Here is a 25,344-nt window from a genome sequence, read left to right as displayed (position 1 = left end):
AGACTGCCACTGCTACTACTTGAGACCGTCACTATGACAGTTACTACTGTTACTGCCTGAGAAGGTCATTACAAGACTGAATAAAGTGACGAACATGGAAATGAAAACTTAAGACAAAAGTAACTATTTTAAGGAAGGGTCCAGGGGTAGAAGAGAACTCCCTGTTTTTAGGGAGCAAAGGCAGCCCTTTGTATTTATTGGGTAGAAAGAACACGGAGGAGGAGGTAATGACTGGTCAGCTGCTTAATTGATCACAGGTTCACATTATTACTAACAGGCTTCACATTTGCCTAATCACAAGAAACACTTGTACCTGGATTGTGACTTCCCTCCCGCAGTTCTTCTGGGTGGCATACAGTTTGTCAGTTTGTCAACATTCTGCATTTATGAGAAACAGTTTACTGTTTACTCACATAGCCTCCAGTAGTACACTGAGTTGATCACAACCCTCACTCTTTCGGCCTCCAACAATAGCAACTCCATGGCAGTCTCTATGGTGTACAGCTTTCCACTGCCTTCCATAAACCCCAGGAAGAGTTCAGGAAGGCTGGAGGAGAGTCAGGGAATGGTAATTGGCTTTCTCCTTCATGTCCACACATACATGCGGTGACACCTCATCAGCCTGTATACTAAATAGCTTGTGACCATTTCTTCTTTCTCTGTGATGTTTCTGTTCTTTCTCCTGCTTCTGGATTTTGACTCTGAGGCCATTGTAATGGAGAAGTAAGGATGTTGTCTCCTACTCCTCTTTCTATGCTCTCCCCTCTTCTAGCACTAGAAGGATTTCGTCTGCAAAGGACCTTCCTTGCAAAGGTTTCCTCCTGCTGCTCAAGTTGGCATTGGCTCTCCCTTTTCCCTAGGGCTATCATGATGGAAGGGTTTGCATGAGAGTGGGAAGGGGACAGAAGACAATATTATCACCAATTCAGGAAAATGTATTGGGAAGTTTTTGAAGATTTAGAGAACATTTTTATTGTTTCACCAAAATATCTCTTTAATTTTTCTGAATTGTGTAACTTTATCCTTAACTGTCTTTGAAAAATACGTATTTTTCTTTTTTTTCCTTTAAATTATTAACTAAGTTAAAGGGCTTTCCTTATTGACTTAAATTTTTTTAAATTTTATTTCTAGAGACAGGGTCTCACTGTGTTGCCCAGGGTGGAGTGCAGTGGTACAATCATAGTTCACTGCATCTTCTAACTCCTGGGCACAAGGGATTCTCTCATCCTCCCACCTCAGCCTCCTGAGTAGCTGGGACTATAGGCTCACACAGCACACCTGACTAATTTAAAACTTTTTTTTGGTAGAGACAGATCTTGCTGTGTTGCCCAGGCTGGTCTCAAATTCCTGGCCTCAAGTGATCCTCCCACCTCGGTCTTGCAGAGTTACCGTTACTGTTTTATTAGTAGAGCAACTTTGAATAGTTAGAATAATTTTGTTAATTTAATGAATTTTTGTTTTTTGTATTTTGTTTTTTGTTTTGAGACAGAGTCTCACTCTATTGCCCAGGCTGGAGTGCAGAGGTGTGATCTTGGCTCACTGCAACCTCCATCTCCCTGGTTCAAGTGATTCTTGTGCCTCAGCCTCCCAAGTAGCTGGGATTACAGGTGTGTGCCACCACACTTGGGTAATTTTTGTATTTTTAATAGAGACTGGGTTTCACCACATTGATCAGGCTGGTCTCAAACCCCTGACCTCAGGTAATCCACACCCATTGGCCTCCCAAAGTGCCAGGATTACAGGCATGAGCCACCGCACCCAGCCTTGATGAACTTTAATAATGTTACTATTTATATCGATTAGCAACATAGCAGATACTCACAACAGCTAAACCATACAGAACTGTTTATCTAGTAACAACAATTTCTGTACTCAACCCAATGGTTATGTGTACAATTCGTCCTCCGGGCAGTTCAGGCTTTCCATGGCAATAAATCCCTGGGGACTAGGACCTTTCAGGAGGCAGCCTCTTGTTAAAGTCTGCTTCCAGGGATATGGCTGTTTCCTCATGGTTCTGAGAGCCAAGAGGTTCTATTTGTGGAACAAACCAACCAAATTCAGTGAATCAGAAAGTGACAAAGATAGTTCAGGGAAGGATTAGTCTCTAGACTACTGTATTTTTGATACCAATAATTGTTCTTCCTTTTGCTTGTTTTACCTTTACAGAGCTGGGAGCACATAAAAGATAAGGCAGGATGTGAATTTGACCAGGTGTTCATGTTTATCACCAGGCTGAAAGAAAAAAATTCTCCCTTTGGCACATAAAGAGCCTTCTAAATCAGACAGCAAATCATAACTAGTGTCACTCTGTGTCAGGCATTGTGCTGCGTTCTTTAGAGGTACAGAATACTTATGACACAGTCTCTGGTTTCAAAAAGCTTGAGTCTTGTTGAAAAGATTATCCATTCATTCACTAAATATTTAACGAGTTCATACTATGGGATAGGCACTGTGATATGTGAGCATAGAGCAGAAACGAGGTAGATTTGAACCCTGCCTCAATGGAACTGATAATCAAGTGGTACTGATAGTCAATGACTGACTCTGGATGTTTCCAAATATCCCCAGTTCTAGCCATAGAAAGTTCCTTTTTTTTTTTTTAAATTAATTAAAAGAACGCAAGCACATCCTGGGTGACTTCATGAGATGCAAGCACTCTGATGGTTCCGGGGAGTGATTAGGTTCTGGCCGTCACTGACAGGCCTCCCTCTGGGCTGTGCTCTTGCATTTCCACAGGTCCCTTCAGGCTCTCTCTGATCTGTTTCTCTAGGTGGCTCTCCTCTCTCCACTGTGCTTCTAGTCAGTCTGGGAAGCCTCCTTTTTTCATTCTTCAAAGCTTCACCCTCATACAGCTCCTTATTCACTGATTTGTGTAGCTTCTTTTTAGAAATTTGTGATTTATTTTATTTTTAATTGACAAATAGTCACTGTATATGTTCTGTATTTATAGGGTATGATGTGATGTGTTGATATATGTTTATACTGTTCAGTGATTAAGCCAATTAACAAATCTATCACCTCTTTATTAGTCTTTACTGAGACCTTCAACTGAGCCAAGGGTGAAGGGGGTAGGAGGAAGTGAAAAAACAGTGGAATTTAAAAGCAGAGATAACTATTCCTAATGGTTATTGACTGCTCCCTTTCATAGATGTCCACAAATGGACAGTACATTTTTTAGCTCTGCTAATATGGAGTGGGAGAGAGAGAGGAATGATGGTGGAGAGGTGGACAGGACACTTGTGGCCCGTGAAGTAGATATTCATCTTTATTTTAAGGATAATAGAAAAAAAAAAGCAGCAATTTTATGAAACATGTATGTTGGGATGTCTGTGTGTGTGTGTGTAATGAGCAGATTCTCTTTAGAAAAGGTTGTGTGGAGAATGGCTTAGCTACCAATATTAGGTGGCATATGCTAGATGCTGGATGAGCAGGAGTAGTGTCATATACTGATCAATATTTTCCCTCCCAAATCTGACAGTAGATCTGTCAGACATCAGGAATTTCTTCCCAACAGCCCGGGGGGGTGGTGGAATACTGCAGTCCAATCACAAATGATAGTCCCAAAGTGGGAGGCAGCAGGTGTAAGACTGAGCTTATTTATGTAGCAGGTCTGTGTGATTACACACACTATTGTAAAATATACCTGGTAGAATAATTTCATGGAGAAAACATCCCTCTTGACCTGTTATCAGAAGTAGATGTACAGGGAAGTGAATGAAGCTGAAGTTTCAAAATCTCTCACTTGCACAGGCCTTTTCCTAGGGACCTAGTTTTATATTCATTTTATTAAAGAAAGTTTTATACTCTTCAGATGCCACAAAACCTGGATCCACCTCTGTCCAGTATAGTCTCCATGTATTCATGGAGAAAGTGGAATTTGAACTTGCCCTTCAAAGAAAATTAGCCTGTGCATGTCAAAAGGAATGGGAGCCCATTCTGAATGAGGATAACTGTGGGGGCAGCGTGGAGGGTGCACTGGAGGGCCATGAGTCAATTAATTGATGGGTACTAGGGATCACTAAAGCAAGTGTCGGATACCCAAACTCATCACCTAAGGTGTTTGTGTTGGTTGGTTATTTACGTTCTTTGGGCCATAGGAAATAGATCACCACTTACATTAACTTAGGCAAGAGGAGGTTTATTGTAATAGAAACAGCATTATGAGCCATGCACAGTGGCTCATGCCTATAATCCCAACACTTTGGGAGGTTGAGGCAGGAGGATCACTTGAGCTCAGGAGTTAGAGATCAGCCTAAGCAACATAGTGAGACCCTATCTCTACAAAAAATAAAAACATTAGCAGGGTGTGGTGATGCATGCCTGTAGTCCCAGCAACTTGGAAGCCTGAGGTGGGAGGCTTGAGCCCAGGATGTCAGGTTATAATGAGCTGTGATTGTGCCACTGCACTCCAGCCTAGGTGACCAAGACAGAGTCTGTCTTGAAAGAAAGAAAGAGAGAGAGAGAGAGAGAGAGAGAGAGAGAGAGAGAGAGAGAGAGAAAGAAAGAGAGAAGAAAGAAAGAAAGAGAAAGAAAGAAAGAAAGAAAGAAAGAAAGAAAGAAAGAAAGAAAGAAAGAAAAAAGAAAGAAAGAAAGAAAGAAAGAAAAAGAAAAAAGAAAGAAAGAAAAGAAAGAAAGAAAGAAAGGAAGGAAGGAAGGAAGGAAGGAAGGAAGGAAAGGAAGAAAAGAAAGAAAAGAAAGAGGAGGGGAGGGGAGAGGAGGAGAGGAAAAGAAAAGAAAAGAAAAATGAAACAACATTATGGCTTGGAGTATGTAGGCTGGAGTTGGAGAGTAGATTAAGATCCCAAAAATCAACAACTGGAGGAAATGGAATCCCTTGCCTATTGTCCACCATTATTGGACCCAGCTATTTTCTGCTTGTCATAATTGTGTTTCTATTAACAGTTGTCTATTTTTTTCTCTGTATTGTCAATATAATTTCTTAGCTTAATCATCTTCTTCCTCATGGCTCTGTTCCTGATACTAATCTTCCTTATTTTCTTGAGATTCTCAAGAAAGGAAGTCTCTTCCTTATAAGGTCGCTTTTCCTTGACTGGCAAAGTCATAGATCAGTGGCTAACCTGTGGCTTGAGCTTGCACATCTTGTCCAATCAAGTATGCCTAAAATGTACAGAATCTTTGCACAAAATAGGTGACCTGTAGTTGCCCCTTCAGCAGAAGTTGTGGGACAGGGAATTTTCCTTACAAGAACCTGTAGGTGAGGCTAGCATAATAAATGGCCTGTCCGTTATGGCCGAAATAGGAATAGCTAATATTTTCTGAGTGCTTACTTTGTGTCATTGTGTCAGATTCTGTTCTAAGTGCTTAATATACATTAACCCCTTTTTTAAAAATTTAAGAGTCAGGGTCTTGATCTGTCACCCAGGCTGGAGTGCATTGGTGCAATCATGGCTCAAATTCCTGGGCTCCAGGAATCCTCCTGCCTAGGTCTCCCAAAGCACTGGGATTACAGACATAATGGGTGGTCTGCATTAACCCTTTAATCCCACCAACAATCTTATAGGGGTAGTTACAACCTTTATTCCCATTCCACCAAGAAGGAAACTGAGGCCCAGCAAGTTGCAGTAACTTACCCAAGGTCACGCAGCTAATAAGTGGTGGAACCAGGATTCCAGCTGGGCAGTATGTTCTAGAGTTTACCCTTCTTCCTGCCTAGGGTTTTTGGCTATCAATCTCCCCAAACTATGTCAAAGTTCCCACTTATTTGAAAGTGGTAACAGTTCTATTTCTCTAATTGCCATCCAGCTCTATCCAATCTTAGTCCAAAAGTGAAACATCCACAATAACCAGCTGTATTTGCTCGCTGCCTTCCACTGTTGCTCATTCAGTCCTGTCTTTGTTCAAGCCGTTCCCTGCCCCCTTCCAGTTATTTTCATGCTCTGCACCTCCTTATGAAACCTTAACTCCCCTCAGTTACTTTTATATTTCCCCTTTCTCTGAATCCTTAAGGCTTCTACAGTCTGTACTATTGTGAGGAGACCAGTATAACTGCATTTAAGGTCTATTATCTTTAGAATATATTTTGATGTTTTAGAAAGAGAAAAACACAGAACCCCCTTAAAAGATGAAGATTCAGAAAGCAGTGCTAGAAGTTACAAAGCCTAGTAACTGTACAATCTCTTTGGATAGTGAGGCTGTAAAAACTCCAAAAGATGAAGTTAAATTGAGGAGACGGTTGTAAGGCATTAGAGGCTTTAATACAGTTTGAGTTGCTCAGAGTCTCATGAAGGGGTGTGAGAATGTTCATTGGAAGGAGAGTCCCTGGCCTACCCACTTTGTTTCCCCAGGCAGTCTGAATCCTGAGAGGAAAGATAAGAAAGGAAGGCAACTTTGGAAAGTAAGAAGGGGAAACAGTTTATTTTTGTTGTTAGTGTGATAGAGCAGGCCCCGGACTAGAAATGATGGCTCACACCCAAAAGACCAGCGAGTAAATAAGGACAGTAGATAACGTGCCAGCTATACCCATTTCCTCAGAATTCTGCTGAAGTGACAAGTCTATCTGTATTCCCTGTACAGAATAACTAATAAATTTTTTATGAAAGCTATCTTTTTACAACTAAATCATGGATTAGGCACCAAAAGCCTGGTTTCTAGTTCTGGTTCTAGGTCTAGATTTGAGCAAGTCAACTTCACTCATCTTAAATTTTTTTTTTCACCTATAAAATAGAAATAATATCTACTCACTAATAGACATTGTATGTAAAAACATGTAGAAGAAATCGTTCATTCAAACATCACATAGGAATTAAACCACGTTGTGGCTGACTCTGGTTTAGTCACTGAGGTTCCATCAACAAACAGAAACATGAAAATCTCTGCTCTTGTGGGGCTCACTGAGTGGTATAATTGGCCCAGCTCACATGTTTTAGTTTCTTAACCCTGCTCAGTTATCCACACTTTTATTTTTTTAAAGAAACAAGCATTTGCTCAATAAGGTATGTCCTAGGCTATTTATGCGGGGATTAAATCTACAAATCTATTACTGGGCCTAGTGATAGAGCAGAAAGAGGAAGCTAGATTCCAGATAGGACTTTGCTGCAAGCTCACTTTTTTACTGTAAAAAAAGTGGCTTCGTATGCTCATCTGTAAATAAGAGAGTTGGATTACATCATCTCCAAGGCTCCTCTTAGCTTTAAAATGTGCAGTTTCGTTTACGCCCACAGGGATCACTACTCTCTTGGTGGCTTGGTGCCTAAGAAGAACTTGCCAATGCTCAGAATATAGGCTGCAAATTCTAACAAAGTAGATGATGGTGAACATCACCATCTTATGCTCTGGACTGTGACTATGTGCCATTTTCTATTATTTCTTGTTATTTCAATTGCTTCCCAACTAGGGTACACACTCCTGCAAGGCAGGAATCAAGAAGTGCATTATACATATTTTTATCTGGATCAGGAAAGACTCCTTTGATATCAGAAGCCTGGATTTGTATTTCTAAAATTATCTGTATTTTCCCCCTTGAGTAGGTCAAATGCTGCTCCTACTACCTTATATGTTTTGCTTATTAATTTGACCAATTAACTCTATTTTATGTCATGAACAATATAAAATTTAGTTCTACCCTTATCAGAATAATGTGTTCATTCCAGCTTAATGAAGTTTCACTATACTTGCATAAAAAGCAGGGGGAGGTTTGTCAATTCTAGAACTTAATATGCAGTACAGGTATGTCTAGCCTGAGTACTACAATACCAGATGAGAGCATATACCAAAAGTTTCTAAGAGACTAGTTTTATTAGCACAGGAATGAAAAACAATTACAGAATTTGGAGGGAGTGAGGCAGTAGAGTGTGGTTAGGACCTGTGTTCTGGAACTGGACTCCTGGCATTTGAATTCAAACTCTGCCACTCACCTGGAGGTGACCCTAGGCGAGTTACTTTACCTATCTATGCCTCCGTTTCTGCATATCTCAAGTGAAGATGATAAGAGTACCAATTACAAATAATTAAATGAATTATTATTTGTAAAGTGTTTGAACAGTGTCTGACAAAGGGAGAGGACCTTCTAATTCTGGTCAGTTGTTTAGGAGGGAGTTAAAAGGAGAGGAATTAGGAGCATCTGACACTGTATGTCACTTAAAAAAGCTGGTGGTAAAGGAAGGCAAAACATTGGACTGCGCTTGTAGGAAGGAGTAGAGACAAACAGTCAAGCACAGGTGTTTGTGTGTATTGGTTTCCCAAGACAAGGGAAGCCTCCACATATCTGAAAGTGGATGGAAAGGAGCCAGTGGTCAGGAAGTTGGAAGAGGGAGGGGATAGCTATGGGAGCGGGATGACCTGTAACAAGGACTCAATTAATCAGAGGTGAAGAGAGGGAATTCTAGGATAGTTTTCTCTTTGTTCCTTCAAAATCTAGCTAGCTTTATGCCATGTTACAAATCTGGCCTTGAAATTCTGAAGGTGACAGCACAGACCATCATAGTCCTCAGTTATTCAGGATCAAGCAGTGTGGATGGGGATAAATTAGTGAGCTGGTGTGGGTGAGCAGAGATAACTATTAACGACATGATGGAAAGTAGCTATAACCCTGTGGTACAGCTGGGTCATTCTGGAAGGAATGATGCAGACAAACTAGCATAGTGTTCAGCCCACAGAGGCAACATGGCTCTGTGAATACAGGCATCAGGCATCCTCAGCTAAACCATAAACAGCCACAGAGTCTACAAATGAGCCATAGCAGAAGGCCAAACAAATGAGCTATGCTTGTGTAGTCTCCATTTAGTGTCTGTGGCATCTGCATTCACACATCAATCATCTTTCAGAATTGCCATAGGAAAACAATTTAGCCCAAGAGTTAAATTCAAATTGGAAGATCAACACTGACCCTTCCTCCAAGTACACTGATAAATAGTCTGCACCACCTTAACTGAATTATTTTAAAATATCCTGTAACACAGTTTAGTAAGTAAAGCTGTCTAAATTGAAATCTTTGGGCTCTCACATCCAGAGGGAGGATAAACTTTGCTGGCAGACTGGATATCTTATATACTTGGAAATTTGGGAAGAGCGCAGCAGAGCCGTAAGTTTAGTTGGAACAAGAACAAGATTTATTTCAGGCAGGAAGATCCTAGGCAGCATGAAGGAAAATCTTTATGGCTGCAAGAGCTGATATGTCTAAGAGAGGCTCATTAGTACCTGCTCATTCTTATACTTTCAGGTCAGGCCATATTTGGTGTGAACGAAGATCAGGGTACTAAAGGATTTAAGCATGAAACGAAATTAAAGGCAAAGGGGTTTGGCATCACCTGGCATATGGTAGTCTTTATCTTTTAGAAATGGGAAACTTTCAAAGATATTTATGATTTGCCAAGATTTGCCTTGGAAACAATATGAAGGACATGTTAAGGAGAAGGAAAACTTGGGTCAGAAACAGTAGTAACAAGGCTATTAGTAGATCAAATCATATATAATCTCCAATACACAACAATTTTTAAAAATGGAATTGATTTTTTGGAGCAGTCCATAGCAGAATTGAGAATTACAGAGATTTTTCACAGACCCCCTGTCGCCACATATGCATAGCTTCCTCCATTATCAATGTCCCCTACCAGAGTGGTATATTTATTGCAGTTGATGAATCTACAGTGACACAGCATTATTACCCAAAGTCCATAGTTTCCATTAGGGTTCACTGGGTTTGGAAAAATGTATAATGACATGTCCACTATTATGGAATTGTAGATTAGTTTCAGAGCCCTAAAAATCCTCTGTGCTCCACAGACAATGCCTCTAGGGAAACATATGCTTCAGAACTCTTGGCTCTTGACAAATTACCTTGCAGTGCTTCTTCTTTTAGGTTTTTTTTTTTTTTTAATGTAATCTCCTGCTATTTGCATTGTACAGGTATGTGATATCGAAATTCCTACAGCTGTAGTCTGCTTCTAAAGTTTAGCCAACAAATAATGCAAGCCCAAGGGCATTTCCTTAGTTAAAGCAGGGCTCTAAATAAGAAACAAGCAGCATAAAAGCAGGAAGAGGAACCTAGTAGTCAGCTAAGGTGAGAACTTATCCTAACCAGATCGTTCCTTAGCAGATGGAGAATCTTCTCACATAGGAGTACAACGGGGGCTTTGAAAGTCTTGCAGAAAAAAAATGTTAAAAAACCCAAAAACTTGTTTTCCTTTCTCTTCAAAGTCTGACCAGTCTTCCAGAACCATAAAATCTCTGTGCGAATTGCCACTAAACATTTTCTGTTTGCTGTGGCATAGGTATTGGTCAAAGTGTAACTTCTGCTGCAAAGAAGACATGGCATTTTATGATTCTTCACACAGCACTGCCTGCCTAAAACAGAAATCATCCATTAGCTTAACACAGTTAAGAATTGGAAAACTATATGTCTGTCTGGACAGCTTGTATAAGGCCATGCCACTTAAGATGGCCATGTTGCTTAAGATAATCTTAATTAAATTTTTGAGAGAGAAAATAAAACCTTAGGAAGCCAATTTAAAAAGACTAAAGAAACATTGGATTTTATTTTTTTCTCCTTTCTCTTGTAACACATTTTTATGAGGAATTCATTTTATTCTGTCTTTTTCTTAAAGACAATTACTGAGAAATTTATTTAAAAAAAAAAAGGAATCCTTTTTTGGCTGTAACATCCAATGAATTTAGGAGATGTGTAACATGGAGAATGCTGTTGAGGGATGGGCCTCGGGACTGGCTGTGCAGCATTGTCCGTTCAGGCCACAAATGCCTATCCACCATGATTTCTGTGCCAGGCACTGTGGTAGCTGCTGGAGACTCAGTGGTAAGCAAAACCAGGCATGGTTCCTGCTCTCATGAAGCTTATAGCTTAGGTACAATGACACATATTCAATAAATAATCACACACATAACTATACGTTTCATATAACACCAGTTCCTGAAAGAAAAATAATAGTAGATGTCGTATAGTGGGGGACCAGTCCTAGTCAACAGGATGTTCTCCAAGGAAGTGATTCTCCAAGTTGAGATCTATCAGATGAGTAGAAGTTAGCCAGGTGATGAAGAAATGGAAGCATACTCCAGGCAGAAGAAAGTGCAAGTACAAAGGCCCTGAGGTATAAAGGAGGATGACACTGTTCTTAATATTCGAAGATGGCTGGTATAGCCTGAGCACAGAAGACGAAAAAGGCAAAAAGTTTGAAAAGAGGCTGAAGTTGTGTCCTGAGGCCAGATAAAACAGCCCTTGATGTCATGTTAAGAATTCTAGTCTTTATCCCAGAGCAATGGGAAATCACGAAAAATAATCAGCTGGAGGGTGGTTGAATTAGATTTCTCTTCACCAGTCACTTGAGGTCAATGAGTTCTTACTCAGTGTTTAACAAGTGCTGTGATAACTTCCCCAGTCATATCAGACATGGTCTCGGCTCACAAGTGGTATTTGATGTCTAAGTGTCGGAGGAAATAAGTGTGAGTCAAAGCTTGGAAGTAGAAATGAGATGGTCCTAGGAAGGTAATATCTAAAACATCCTTATTCATCATAGCCAAAGTGACTTTGATATGCACCTTTTGGTTTTGCTTTTCTTTCAAAATACTCAAAGAAGTGTGCTGTGAAATCCTCTGTCTGTTCACAGATCAGGTACCACACAAACAACTATGCATCCAGCTCCACCTCCTTACCCTGCCAGTGTTCCTCAACCTTGATGTGGAGTGACCATTTGGAAAGGTGAGATTTAGAAACTGCCGGGATTTACAGCATAGCCTCCTCCCATCTCTCAGTTCTAATCTGAGTTCATGCTACAAAGGCAGAGTATCTCTGAGAATTAAAATGCAAATTAAACGTATACGTCTGATTAAGAGTACTAGATTCCTTAGAGGAATTGTTGTTTTTAAAACTCTACTTAAGTTTCCTCCAACCAAGAGGTTTTTGAAACTGACTCGAGTCTGATCTTGTGACTGATCAAGTCTCTTGCCATGAAAGAATCTGCAAGTCACTGATTTTTTCATAGTAAGGACAGTTTCCAGGAGTATGTTAAGGCTAAGCTACTCCTATTTTAATTAGGTATCAGAATCCAGCGTGTTCGCCATATGGCTCATATGGCTAGCACACTCTTAGTTGAACTTTTGATTAGATCTATTTTGAATAAAACATGTACTTCAATGAATGAATACTCTAAAAGGCAGAAGAACTTAATCCCAAATGTCACGTATCAAATTTCGAGCTTTAGCTTCCTCCCTCAAGCACCTCTTTTTAATATTTCTATTAGTGGCCAATTGAGTGGAAAGTCTGCTGGGTATTATAGCATTGTGTGATTTTTTTTTTTTTTCTTTTTAAGAAAGACTGTGGAAAGGTTTATTTTTGCAGAGATAGCACACTTGACTTATCGATAAAATGGGTTGAACTCTTCATTTTAGTGAAAAAGCGTGCTCATTTTATTTTATTCTCTGGGTAATGTCAGGTACAGTAACTCCTTTGGTCAGTACAAGTTGTTATAATGGATATGAACATTCAAGCAGCTCCGTTTCTTTAGACATTTATCCTCCCATGGTTGAGGGAACTGAGAGATAATCTCCTGTTTTTCAGAGGAAGAGATGAATGTGTTTTTTCAATAGAGATATATAGTGTGCCACTTAGAAGATAAGAACAAGCTGGTTGATTCTAGAAAATAGCTTTAAAAGCAGGAGTCCAATACAATTTTTACTCAACTCACATTTATAATCCTATATCCTTCCCCACATCTATCTATCAATCATCTATCTATCTATCTATCTATCATCTATCTATCTATCTATCATCTATCTATCTATATGTATATAACACACACACACACACACACACACACACACACACATATACATATGTGCACACTGGGTGCTGTTTTGCTATTAATACAGATTCCCCTAGAAAACAAATGAAGGGAAATGGAGAGAGACACCTTGTTTCCATCTCTTTTTTGGTAGGTTCACTCTAACTCCATTTTTGATTTTTTAAAGTAAATCTTATTATACTTTTGCTCAGTTATAAAAATAAGCCCTGTTCTCTATGGAAACTTTGGAAAATGATGAAAATTAGAAAGAAAAGCAGCTTACTAAACTTTAGTCTCACTAGCCAGTAAAAATTAAGTATCATGTTAGTATATGTTTTTCTATACTTTTTTTCCTACAGTTCTTAAATTTTGTTTTACACATTTATGTTAATATTATGATATACATTTTTTAATCTTGTTCTCATTTTGTTTAGCATAAAATAAGCATTTCTCAGACTATTTGCAAATTATTTGTGAAGCCATTTTAATATTTATATAATAGCCTATCTAAATAATACACTATAGTTTACTTAACCATATGGTCAATTTTGTGGTCAAATTTGCCACACTGATGAAAATATTACTCTATCATTACCCAAGTACTGAAAGGCAGAGGTTTTAAAAAACTGCTTATGTATATATATTTTACCATAAGGAGACTTTATGGAATAATCAATATGTAATATTTAATATTCTTTAAAGATACATGTAATCAGACTGTTTGCTAAAATAGAGAGATTTAAAATTTCATCGATCATGTGTGATAAAATTTGCTTTACTCTAATTGGCACTGTGTAGTATCTTAAAAAAAAATGAACAGAATACTTTAATTTTTTTTTTTTTTTTTGAGACGGAGTCTCTCTCTGTCACCAGGCTGGAGTGCAGTGGCATGATCTTGGCTCACTGCAACCTCTGCCTCCCAGATTCAAGCAAATCTCCTGCCTCAGCCTCCCAAGTAGCTAGGACTACAGGCACACGCCACCACGCCGAGCTAATTTTTTTATTAGTAGAGATGGGGTTTCACCATGTTGACCAGGATAGTCTTGGTCTCTTGACCTCATGATCCATTCACCTCGGCCTCCCAAACTGCTGGGATTACAGGCATGAGCCACTGCGTCTGGCCTACTTTGATGTTTTGATAGGAAAATATTCTATTTCCTGGCTCTTTCAGCTTGTATTCTTCTTTATTTCTTTTTAGACTAGAGTTATATACTAATTGAAACTTATTTTTACAACAAGATTATTTGACCACTTATTGTGCCTACAATTGCTTTTTAAAAAATAAAACACATGTAATTACTTCAAATGAGAATGTTTTAAATGTTAAAGCAAGCAAATTTATTACTTATATTTTACTCCTCACACCATACACAAAGTTATAAAAAAAAAAAAATCCCCATCCGTGCTTATTGCATCTTTCTCTCTCTATTCTAACAGACAATGAAAGAACGGAGTCGGACATTTTATTGCAATTCCTGCTTCCCTGAATTTGCGTATTTCTTCCCACCTGACAAGGAGAATTATATTTTGATTTGGATTATTTCTTCATTTTTATCTGTTTATTTTAATGATTGTTTTGTTGGTAATATCCATGGAGATCAACTTTATTATTATTATCCATGCCTCCGAATATTAGATTGGTTTCTTGAATGGCATTTTGAATATACATTTAAGAAGTTGGGAAGAACTTCACAGATGATGATTGGAGGAAAAGTGATGAAAAGAAAGACCTGTGTTCCACGAATTTTCTCCAGCTTCAAACCTTTACATGAATCTTAACCGAAGTGGACATCTTTACGTTTCATGACAGCTTGATTTTACAATATGAGTTTGAAAAATCAGTATAAGTTTACGATGGTGAAAAGTCAACATATTGAGAGCAATAATTCAATTAATAGAATATGAACTTAATGAGATATAAAAGCAAATGAGGGCAGGAGGAAATAGTGACAAAAATATTTGTGCCCAATTATGATTAATGTTTTACAGATGTTGTGTCCTTGTGGGCTTAGCACGGAACTAAAAGTTTCTGAGTTTCAATTCTGGTTGTGTGTCATTTAGTAACTCAGGAATCTGATTAATTGTTATTTCTAAGCTTTTGACGACAAAGGAGTGATGCAGCTAAGGGCATCCTTGAAGTGTCATAAAAAACAAATTTGAGGTTGGATGATTAGCTGCACAGTTAGAGTGATAAAAATTCCAGGCATGCCTTCTGATTCACCACGATCAAGTCAGGATTTCTTAGTATTTCTTTGCTGGCAGCATATACAAAGGCAAAATTAATAAATAACATAGTTGTTGAATAACAAATTTTGTAACATTTTTATAAAACAAAAGAATCTATTTTGTCTGTATTAAATTAAAAAACTTTGTGGACTTTTAAAAGATACACTTGAGTCATCTAATAGTTTTCAAATGATATGCTTACCTGCTTTTAAATTCAAGCAGCCTTTCTTCTTCTTGTCCTTTTTTTTCTCTTCCTCCCTTTCTTCTGTCCCCTCGTTTACTTAATTCACCACATATTTACTGAGTGTCTCCTCTGTAGGTACCATGCTAAGGGCCATACTTCACCTATACGACATCTTGGGAAGTGATGAAAATATGGTCTCAGAAGTTTTGCCATAGGATCATATGCTGTGACTACATATCATTTCTGCCAACTATAATGACTCAATTGTAGAGTCCTTCTTAAACAGCAGAACCAGTTGTGAATTAGCTATAAAAACCATAACTACTTTCTTCCAAATCTATACTTAAAATCGTCTTAACTAGCATAAAGCTGATGCTCTACACAATCCCTTTACTTAAGTTTAAATTCAGTGAATTTTACTGAGTACATAGTATTTGCCAACATCGGAAGAATTTCCATTCTTCTGTTACCTCTGTCTGTTCCTCATTCATCTGTGTGACTAGCTGTCATCTATTCACTGTTTTATTTTTACAAAAGATGGTACAGTTTATAGAGGGCTTCACCAATTTTTCATAACTAATATAAGTAAGAATTCAAATTCAGGTTCAAGTTTTTAAAATTCCAGGTGTACTGTTCCTTCTTACAGCACAATGGAATGAAAGATTTGCTGCAATTATATTCTGTTTACGAGACAAAGTGATGTGGTAACAGAAATATGAGTTTTGGAATCAAACTTGGATTTAAATCTGGCTGTGCCACTCACAAGCTCTGTGACTCTGAGAAACTTAATTAGTTTCATTGCATCTCAGTAAATTAATCTATAAATTGAAGATAATAGTACTTACCTGTAGGGTAATTGTAATAACGTGCATAAAATGAGTATTGCACGATAGATCCTCAGAAAGTATTTACTATGATTGATTCTTTACTCAGACTTATTTCTACCTATTTAATATGAATCTCAGTTTCAACTACAAACTGGCTTCCTGACTGTGTGGGTTTAAATGTCATGAACGGAATCAACTCCAACCATCCTTTGGATGCTATACTTGTTTATAAGATGTCATGATAATTTTTGTCCATGCAAAACCTACCCACCTCCCACATGTTCAGATCTCACCTTATCCTCAGGCCTTGAATACTTTAAGTATTTTTGTTTTTTCCTTACCTCTGTCTGCAACTTTGAAGCTACGTAGTACCCATTTTGACTATTGTATTGTACTATTCCTTAAATATTTCCGTTGTGTATGTCTCTTTCCATGTGATAAAACTGTAATTCATGGTGGACAGGACTCGTTTCTTAATTTTTTCCATAGGTCTCTTGGCACTAGTGTAGTGTTTGACCCTAGAAAGATGTTACTAATTAAGTAAATTGTCAGCAAAGGTAACATGTACAAGATTAACATAAGTGAACATGATAGCTTTTTGTTTTTATGTTATTGTTCATGTTATTGGTTGTTGTCATTTCACGTTAAACTTTCCTGGTTTAAAAATATCTACATCCAGGGAGAATAATCACAAGAAGTGTTTTTTGTTTGTCTGTTTAAGACAGAGTCTTACTCTGTAGCCCAGGCTGGAGTGTAATGGCGTGATCTCGGGTCACTGCAACCTTGGTCTCCCTAGTTCAAGCAATTCTCCTGCCTCAGCCTCCTGAGTAGCTGGGATTACAGGCACCCACCACCACTCCCAGCTAATTTTTGTATTTTTAGTAGAGATGGGGTTTCACCATGTTGGCCAGGCTGGTCTCAAACCCCTAACCTTAAGTGATCCACTCACCTCAACCCCCCAAAGTGCTGGGATTACAGGTGTGAGCCACCATACCCAGCCCACATGAAGTTTTATATAACATGTTTATTAAAGGTTTTTTTGGTTCGAGTAATAACTAATAAAATAATTAGAAAAGTTAGAAAAATAATGACTATTTGGCAAAAATATTTCTCATACAATGAGAAATTATCTTTGTCCAATTAGTTTAAAATCTAATGTAGAGAAACTATATATCTATATATACATATCAGTATATATATGTATATATGAGATACTTTAAAAAATAGACTTTAATTTTTAGAGTAGTTTTAGTTTCATAGCAAAACTGAGCAGGTACAGAGGACATTTTTGTTTACAATCTGCACAAATGTATCCATTGTGTACTAAATTCATTGAAAATAATGTCATGCTACATGTGTACTCAAATACTCTGGGTTGTAATTCAGCAACCCAGACTTGGTTTTTAACACCAACTTGGTTTTTAACAAGTACCGTCATCTTCATTTTCAATAAACACAAATTCTCATCATTATGTAACAAGGTTATAATGAAGATAGAACTAACCCTCAAAATAAAGTAAGATCCTTAAGAACTTTGCCCCCCAAAAAAGTTACTTGTGAAGAACTGATGCTTGATCTACAGTTTTATTGTAATTGTAGTAACTACTGTAAAGCTCTGTGGGATACATACGTGAAACAAACATACAACATTAATATGCTTTAAGTGAGCTATGTAGACCTGAGTCCTGACTATACATATAATATATTCCATGTACTTTAAAACTTACAGCTTTTGCATTGGAAGAAATGAACTGCTGCCTACTCCAGCCCCCATCGTTTTGCAGCATTAGTGCTTTCATTCAGCATCAGTGCAACCCAGCGTAAAATAAAACAAACAAATTAAAAAAAAACTCAGCTGTGCTGTTCCCAAGAGAGGTTGGACCGGGGTAATGTAAAGAGGCATGCCAAGCCATGCCAAGATCTATTAGCCAGGAATAGGTAAGAGAACAGAGAATATTGTGTTTAGAAGGGCTTTGGCTTCCGTCAGAAGGTAATTTATCTAAGTTCTCCCAAGGAGGGAAGAGAAAAGTAGAGTCATTATCTTTTACATAATAAAATATATCCACAGAATATATGAAAATTCAGGCAGTGTTAGCTTGGGTCTGTGTTTTTAGTATCTATAATAATTTTCAAAAATTAAACATAATAAAATAAAAGTTATAAGGAAATCAGATGAACTAAGAGAAAAAGCTTTTCAACATCCTTAGTACTTGGAAGCACATTTCAAAGAAATCTGTTCTTAAGATAATTGTCACTATGCAGGTATCTTAAGGATCTGTATAAAATATATACTTCTCATTATATTTTTAGTTATGACTACAGAAGTGTTTAACTGTCATCTTAAAAATATCTGTCCTCATATTTTTTATTAATACAGGCTTTTACGATCTTATTAATTCAAAATATTTCTAGGCTCATCCTAGATTTTCTACAGCTTTATTTTCATTATCTGAATTTTTTTTACTTTAAAAGAGTGTGTACAATAAATATTTTTAAAAACTTCTGTATTTTTATTTAAATACTCAAACACATTGTAAGCTATTGTGGCCAGGACTTAAAGCACCTACAGAGAACCTATAGAGTCTAGCACAGTCAGTACTAAGCACATAGAAATTGCTCAATAAAAATGTGATGAATAGTCTCAGTGGACCAGACTGTAATATAAATGAATGATGCCTAAGACAAGTAGGTGATATTACACTGTGAGTAATGGTGGCATTTAGTTGGCAGCTGATTCTCTATTTACATTTCTTTTTTGATATTATGCCATTTTGGTCAGTCTTTAAATTTAAGTAGTACAAGGAAGTCTTTTTTTAGACTTCTTGAAGAAAACAGCTGTATTTTTTTTAACATGGCATGACTGCTGTTAAGAAAAACTGTAAATTAGTTCAATCATTGTGGAAGACAGTATAGAGATTCCTCAAGGATCTAGAACCAGAAATACCACTTGTCCCAGTAATCCTATGACTGGGTATATACCCCCCAAAATAAAAATCATTCTACTATAAAGACACATGAACATGTATGATTATTGCAGCACTATTTAAAATAGCAAAGACATGGAACCAACACAAATGCCCATCAGTGATAGACTGGATAAAGAAAATGTGGTACATATACACCACGGAATACTATGCAGTCACAAAAGGGAATGAGATCATGTGCTTTGCAGGGACATGAATGAAGCTGGAAGCTATCATCCTCAGCAAACTAACACAGGAACAGAAAACCAAACACCACGTGTTTTCACTCATAGGAACAGAAAACCAAACACCACATGTTCTCACTTGTAAGTGGGAGCTGAACATTGAGAACACATGGACACAGAGAGGGGAACAACATACACCAGGGACTGTTGGGGAGTCGGCGGTGAGGGGAGGGAACTCAGAGGACAGGTCAATAGGTGCAGCAAATCACCATGGCACATGTACACCTATGTAACAAACCTGCACGTTCTGTGCATGTACTCTGTTTTTTTTTTTAAGAAGAAATAAAGAGCAAAATGTAAACAATGGAAAAAATAGATAAATACAAGCCTGCATATTGAATAACTTCTTTCTTTATATTCATTTTTTAGAATTTTTCATTTCTATAGGTTTTGGGGGATCAAGTGTTATTTGGTTACATGAGTAAGTTCTTTAGTGGTGATTCGTGAGATTTTGGTGCACCCATCACCTGAGCAGTATACACTGAAATAACTTATTTTAGCCAGTTATCTAATTTCTTACCTTGGCAGAGGAGCTGAATTTTAACTTTACACCTACAGGCAGATGAAGGTATTGCAGAAGATATATAGCCTGTAAAATAAAATAAACATAATTTGCACACATGAGAACAGGAGAACATATTTTATTACTTCTTTGAGCAAAGTATAGTTTTCTCTTTACAGAAATAAGTACACCAGGGCCTTAGTAAATGAATGACAGTTTTCAGTTTATTTCCAGATAAAAGTTGGTGATTTCTAATTATGGTTTTAATCAGTTTATTGATTTAACCTAAAACGCAAATGCTAAATCTCTTTGGATGCATTGGAATTACATAAGAAATATTTATGGAGCATTACTTTGAGAAAGTAGCAAAAAATAAATTCCAAGTGCATATGAAAAACCTGAGAACTTAAGTAACAAGCTCTGAAATCCTATGGTCCTGGAAGAGCAGAAGAAAATACACACTAAACCACAGAACAATGAAAACTACAGGATAAAGCAAAAGTAAAGCAGAGAGGAAGGTAAATTTGTCACAAAACTGGACAAAGGATAATTTAGTAAGAGGTGCTCCATAAACACTTGCTGCTTGTTGTGGTGGTGGGAGGAAGATGCTGCTGGTAAAGAATAAGACACAGGTATTCAAGTAAAATTAGCTAAATGTCATACTAAGTATAGAGGGAATGGGGAAAAGATAGTATATAGTCTTAAAGAAACTTTTGAAAAAGTAAGAAAAATACAAGATTGAGTTAATCTCCTTTCTCTGTATCTAATCATCCTGTAAGTTCCATTAGTTCTACAAGTATTTCTCAATTTTGCCCCTCCGTTTTCGCTGGCATGGTCTACATCTAGGTCTCCACCATTTCCCATCTGCATTGCTTCAGTAACAGGTGTCTTGATTCTGATCTTGGCCCCTCCATCCATTTTCCACACCTGCTGCCAGAGTTATATTTTGTTAACAAAATGAAAATCTGTTTTATTTTCTTTTTTAAACATCTTTAATATTTTCCTGTGAGTTTCAGGATAAAGTTAAAACAACCAAACTTAGTCCACAGAGCTTTCTACAACCTAGTCCCTGCAAGGCTCTGATTTTTTTTTTTTTTTTATATCCACCTGGCTTTATAGCAATGCCTACCTGCTCTCTCATGTCTCTGCGCTTTGCATATGCTGTTCTAAGTACATTGGATACTCCCTTCTCCCTTTCTCTATGTGACTAACCCTCACTCATCTTTCATATTTCAACAGAAGTACCACTTCCTTCAAGAAGCCTCCTTCCTTTAGAAAACATTTTTCTGTGTTTAATTTGTTGGTTTATTTGTCCATCTTCTTTGCTATGGAAGATGGGAACCATATTTCTCACTTCCTCGTCTAGTGTGTCTATCACAGTATATGGCATAGAGCCGGTACAAACAAATTCTTGCTGGAGAAAGAAAGAATGGAAAGAAGAGATGCAAAAATCAACTATGAAAGTTTGAGCAAAAATAACAATTCAAGATAATTCAAGACTGAAACCATCCTTTTGTTACTTAAAACCAGTAATTAGTCACATTTTCTGAATGATCACTTGATATGGTTTGGCTGTGTCCCCACCCAAATCTCATCTTGAATTGTAGCTCCCATAATTCCCACCTGTCATGAGAGGGACCCACTGGGAAGTAATTGAATCATGGGAGTGGGTCTTTCCTGTCTGTTCTCCTGATAGTGAATACATCTCACAAGATCTGATGGTTTTACAAAGGGGAGTTCACCTGCACATGCTGTCTTTCCTGCGCTCATGTAAGACATGACTTTGCTCCTCATTCACCTCCCACCATGATTGTGAGGCCTCCCCAGTTATGTGGAGCTGTGAGTCAATTGAACCTCTTTCCTTTATAGGTTGCCCATTTTAGCTAGTTTTTGTTGGCAGCGTGGGAACAGACTGATACAGTAAATTGAGTGTTGCCACAAAGGGCACCTGAGAATGTGGAAACAACTTTGGAACTGGGTGATAGGTGAAGGTTGAAACAGTGTGCAGGGCTCAGAAGATAGGAAAATGTGGGAAAATTTGGAACTTCCTAGAGAATTGGAGGGCTCAGAGAACAGAAAGATGTGGGAAAGTCTGGAACTTCCTAGAGACTTGTTGAAAGGCTTTGGCCAAAATGCTGGCAGTGATGTGGACAATAAAGTTCAGGCTGACATGGTCTCAGATGGAGATAAGGAAATTGTTGGGAACTGGAACAAAGGTGACTCTTGCTGTGCTTTAGCAAAGAGACTGGTGACTTTTAGCCTCTGCCCTAGATACATGTGGAACTTTGAACTTGAGAGAGATGCTTTGGGACATCTGGTGGAAGACATTTCTAGGTAACGAAATGTTCAAGAGGAAGTGAAGCATTAAAGTTTGGAAAATTTGCAGACTGACCATGCAAAGGAAAAGAAAAACCCATTTTCTGGGGAGAAATTCAAGCCTGCCACAGAAATTTGCATAAGTAATCAGGAGCCCAACGTGAATCACCAAGACAATGGAAAAAATGTCTCCAAGGCGTGTTGGAGACCTTTCTGGCAGCCCCTCCATTGGAGGCCTGGAGGATTAGGAGGGAAAAATGGATTCCTGGGCCTCCTCTGCGTGTGCAGGCTAGGGGCTTGGTGCTCTGTGGCTGCTCCAGCCATGGCTAGAGGGAGCCAAGGTACCATTCAGGCAGTGGCTTCGGATAGTGCTGGCCCTGGGCCTTGGCAGCTTCCACACGGTGTTGGGCTTGCAGGTGCACAGAGGCCAGGAATTGAAGTTTGGGTGCCTCTTCCTGGATTTCAGAGGATGTGTGCAGAAGCCTGGATATCCAGAGATTTGCTGCAGGGTCAGGGCCCTTGTGGAGGCCTTTACTGGGTCAGGGCCCAGTAAGGAGGGGAGATGTGAGGTTGGAACCCCCATGCAGAGTCCCCACTGAGACACTGGCTAGTAGAGTCATGGGAGGAGGGCTGCCATCCTGCAGACCCCAGAATGTGTATCTGCCAAAGGCTTGTGTGGTGCGGTGTGCCTGGAAAAACCTCAGATACTAAATGCCAGCCCATGAAATCAGTCAGGAGGGCGGCTGTACCCTGCAAAACCAGAGGGACAGAGCTGTCCCAGATTATGAGAACCCACCTCTTGCATCAGGGCGACCTGGATGTGAGACATGGAGTCAAAGGAGATCATTTTGGAGCTTTAAGATTTGACTGTCTCACTGAAATTCAGACTTGCATGGGGCCTGTAGCCCCTTCAATTTCTCCCATTTGGAATAGCTGTATTTACCAAACACCTGTACCCCTATTGTATCTAGGAAGTAACTAACTTGGTTTTGATTCTACAGGCTCCTAGGCACAAGGGACTTGCCTTGTCTCAGATGAAACTTTGGACTGCAGACTTTTGAGTTAATGCTGAAAAGAGTTAAGATTTTGGGAAAGTGTTGGGAAGGCATGATTGGTTTTGAAATGTGAGGGCATAGATTTGGGAGGGGTCAAGAGTGGAATGATATGATTTGGCTGTGTCCCCACCCAAATCTCATCTTGAGTTGTAGCTCCCATATTTCCCATGTGTTGTGAGAGGGACCTGAGGGGAGGTAATTGAATCATGGGGGCAGGTCTTTCCCGTTCTGTTCTCATGATAGTGAATAAGTTTCATGAGATCTGATGGTTTTATAAAGGCGAGTTCCCTTGCACACACTCTCTTGCCTGCCACCATGTAAGACATGACTTTGCTCCTCATTCACCTTCCACCATGAAGTGTAAGGCTTCCCCAGACATATGGAACTATGAGTCAATTGAACCTTTTTTTTTTTATAGATTGCCCAGTCTCAGGTATGTCTTTGTTGGCAGTGAGGGAACAGACTAACACACTGCCCAGTTGATGGCTTTCCTGTAACAGACAGAACTAATTTTACATTTAGAATCAAAGCATGCAGAGTCCTGTTGAGATAGCAAACAAAACTGAAGATGAGTATTACAACCTTTTCTCACTTGGTAGAATTTAAAACAATCTTGGAAACTCCAGAAAAAATAACAAATGAAAATGTTGCTCTCAAATCTGACCCTGCATTTCTTCAAAAGTAGAATAGAGTCATCTTGGAGGAGCAGCTCAGGCTTGTAAGTTGGGTAGCTGTGGGTTTGAACCCTGACTGATACTAGGCAGTTGTATAATCTTCAAGACTCTATATCTGATCTTGTTTAGCCTCGGTTTTCTTATTTGTAAAACAGAGTAACATCTACTTGCAGTGCTGCTGCAAAAATTAGAGCTAAAGTGTGTCAGGTCACTATTTTTAGAATCATTACAAATCCCCAGAAGGCAAAGATGGTCCAAAGAAAGCCATTTACAGGATGCCTCAACTTTGAGTTTGTGGCTGGAATTTGGATCTAAGAGACAGGAATTATGTGTCCTCAAAAGCAGCAGATGGGCATGATAGGGCCCTAAGCAATTTTACTACAATCCCTTTGGAAACCTCTAATTGTTCTCTAAAGAGTTAACTTCAATTATCATTAGCCATCTGCTGAACCAATGGGATTTCCTCTGCAAGTGCCAGCAAGAATATTCCTGCCAGATAAAGAGAAAATGCTTTTGAAATAAAACTTGTAGAGCATAACTCACACGTAAATACTTTCAAAGTTAAGAGGAAACAGCCTGAGGCTAGAGCCACCATTAATATTCAGAATGCATAAAATATGCATGTTGTATGCTAAGAAAGAGTGAAATGTAAGCAGAGTTACCAGTGAAGGCTACATCATCTGAGTCTGTTTCAGAGTGATCTCTGGACAACACCATGATACCAGGGCCAGTGGGATTAAGGAAGACTATCTCCCAAGGCACCTGTTCATAAAAAGAAAAAGCAGGGTACTGTGGTCAGCCAATGGGATCAGGAAATTCAAGATACAGAACCTAGTACTTGTGCTACCCTTAGCTCATCACATAGCTACTGCCATATTGCAGAATTCGTTGGAACCAAGTGGAAAAATGACAGATGCTAAAAGAAGGGAATTTATAGAGATTTGGTGTAGCATTTTCCAGACTCGCCTAATCATATAAATCATGCAGGGATCGTTGAAATAGAAAATTCTAAGCGTTTCCCGGGAGGTTGAGTCAGAAAGTCTGGCATGGGGCCGAGGATTTTGCATTTTTTAAACCTTCCAGGTGATTCTTCTCATCAGGCAGGTTTGACATGGATGTAGTCCAGTGGTTCTTAAAGTATTGCCCCCAGATCAGCAGTATCAGCGTTACCTGGGAACTTCTTAAAAATGCAAGCTATTGGGACCCCATTCCAGACCTATGAATTGGCAACTATGGGGTGGAGTGGGAAGAGGGGACAGCAATCTGTGTTTTTGAAGCCCTCTGGTGATTATCATACATACTAAAGTTTGAGATCTACATTTGTCAAATGTGGCCCAGAGAGCTGGAAGTGGGGAGTGTAGCCGCTGATTAGGAAATTCTCCTGGCCCAAATTCTCCTAGGACTAAGAAGGTCATGATTTAAATCCAGATACTAACTGTTGCTTTTCCCTTGACTTCATTGTCTCTTTTTCTATTTTCTAAGGAGCAGTTTAATTGTGTGGCCCTTTTTAAATTTCCCGCTGATCAAGGCCAATCCCCTTTCTCCTTGATAGCAAGGATTCTTTATTATTTTTCTCCTTGATCCTCTTGCATTTTTTGCTCCC

The 25,344-nt window shown here is 38.7% G+C and overlaps 1 protein-coding gene across 3 annotated transcripts in view; it reads left to right on the top strand.

The window, feature by feature from the left end:
• The window catches only part of PTGER3 (prostaglandin E receptor 3), a 203,774-nt gene that overhangs the window by 66,377 nt on the left and 112,053 nt on the right, over positions 1 to 25,344 (top strand). Inside the window, exons 3-4 of one of the 3 annotated variants that reach the window (XM_050804749.1) lie at positions 11,577 to 11,668; positions 14,187 to 15,108. The exons of 1 other annotated variant lie outside the window; for it this stretch is intronic. In XM_050804749.1, the coding sequence (XP_050660706.1) occupies positions 11,577 to 11,668; positions 14,187 to 14,193 (99 nt within the window). In that variant the 3' untranslated portion in view covers positions 14,194 to 15,108. Of the gene's footprint in view, positions 1 to 11,576; positions 11,669 to 14,186; positions 15,109 to 25,344 lie in introns of those variants that run through there. One more of the 3 variants, XM_050804739.1, reaches the window with a different exon arrangement.

This window comes from Macaca thibetana, chromosome 1, assembly GCF_024542745.1.
Source record: "Macaca thibetana thibetana isolate TM-01 chromosome 1, ASM2454274v1, whole genome shotgun sequence".
Classification (NCBI taxonomy): domain Eukaryota; kingdom Metazoa; phylum Chordata; class Mammalia; order Primates; family Cercopithecidae; genus Macaca; species Macaca thibetana.
This window is presented reverse-complemented; position numbering and strand designations above follow the sequence as displayed.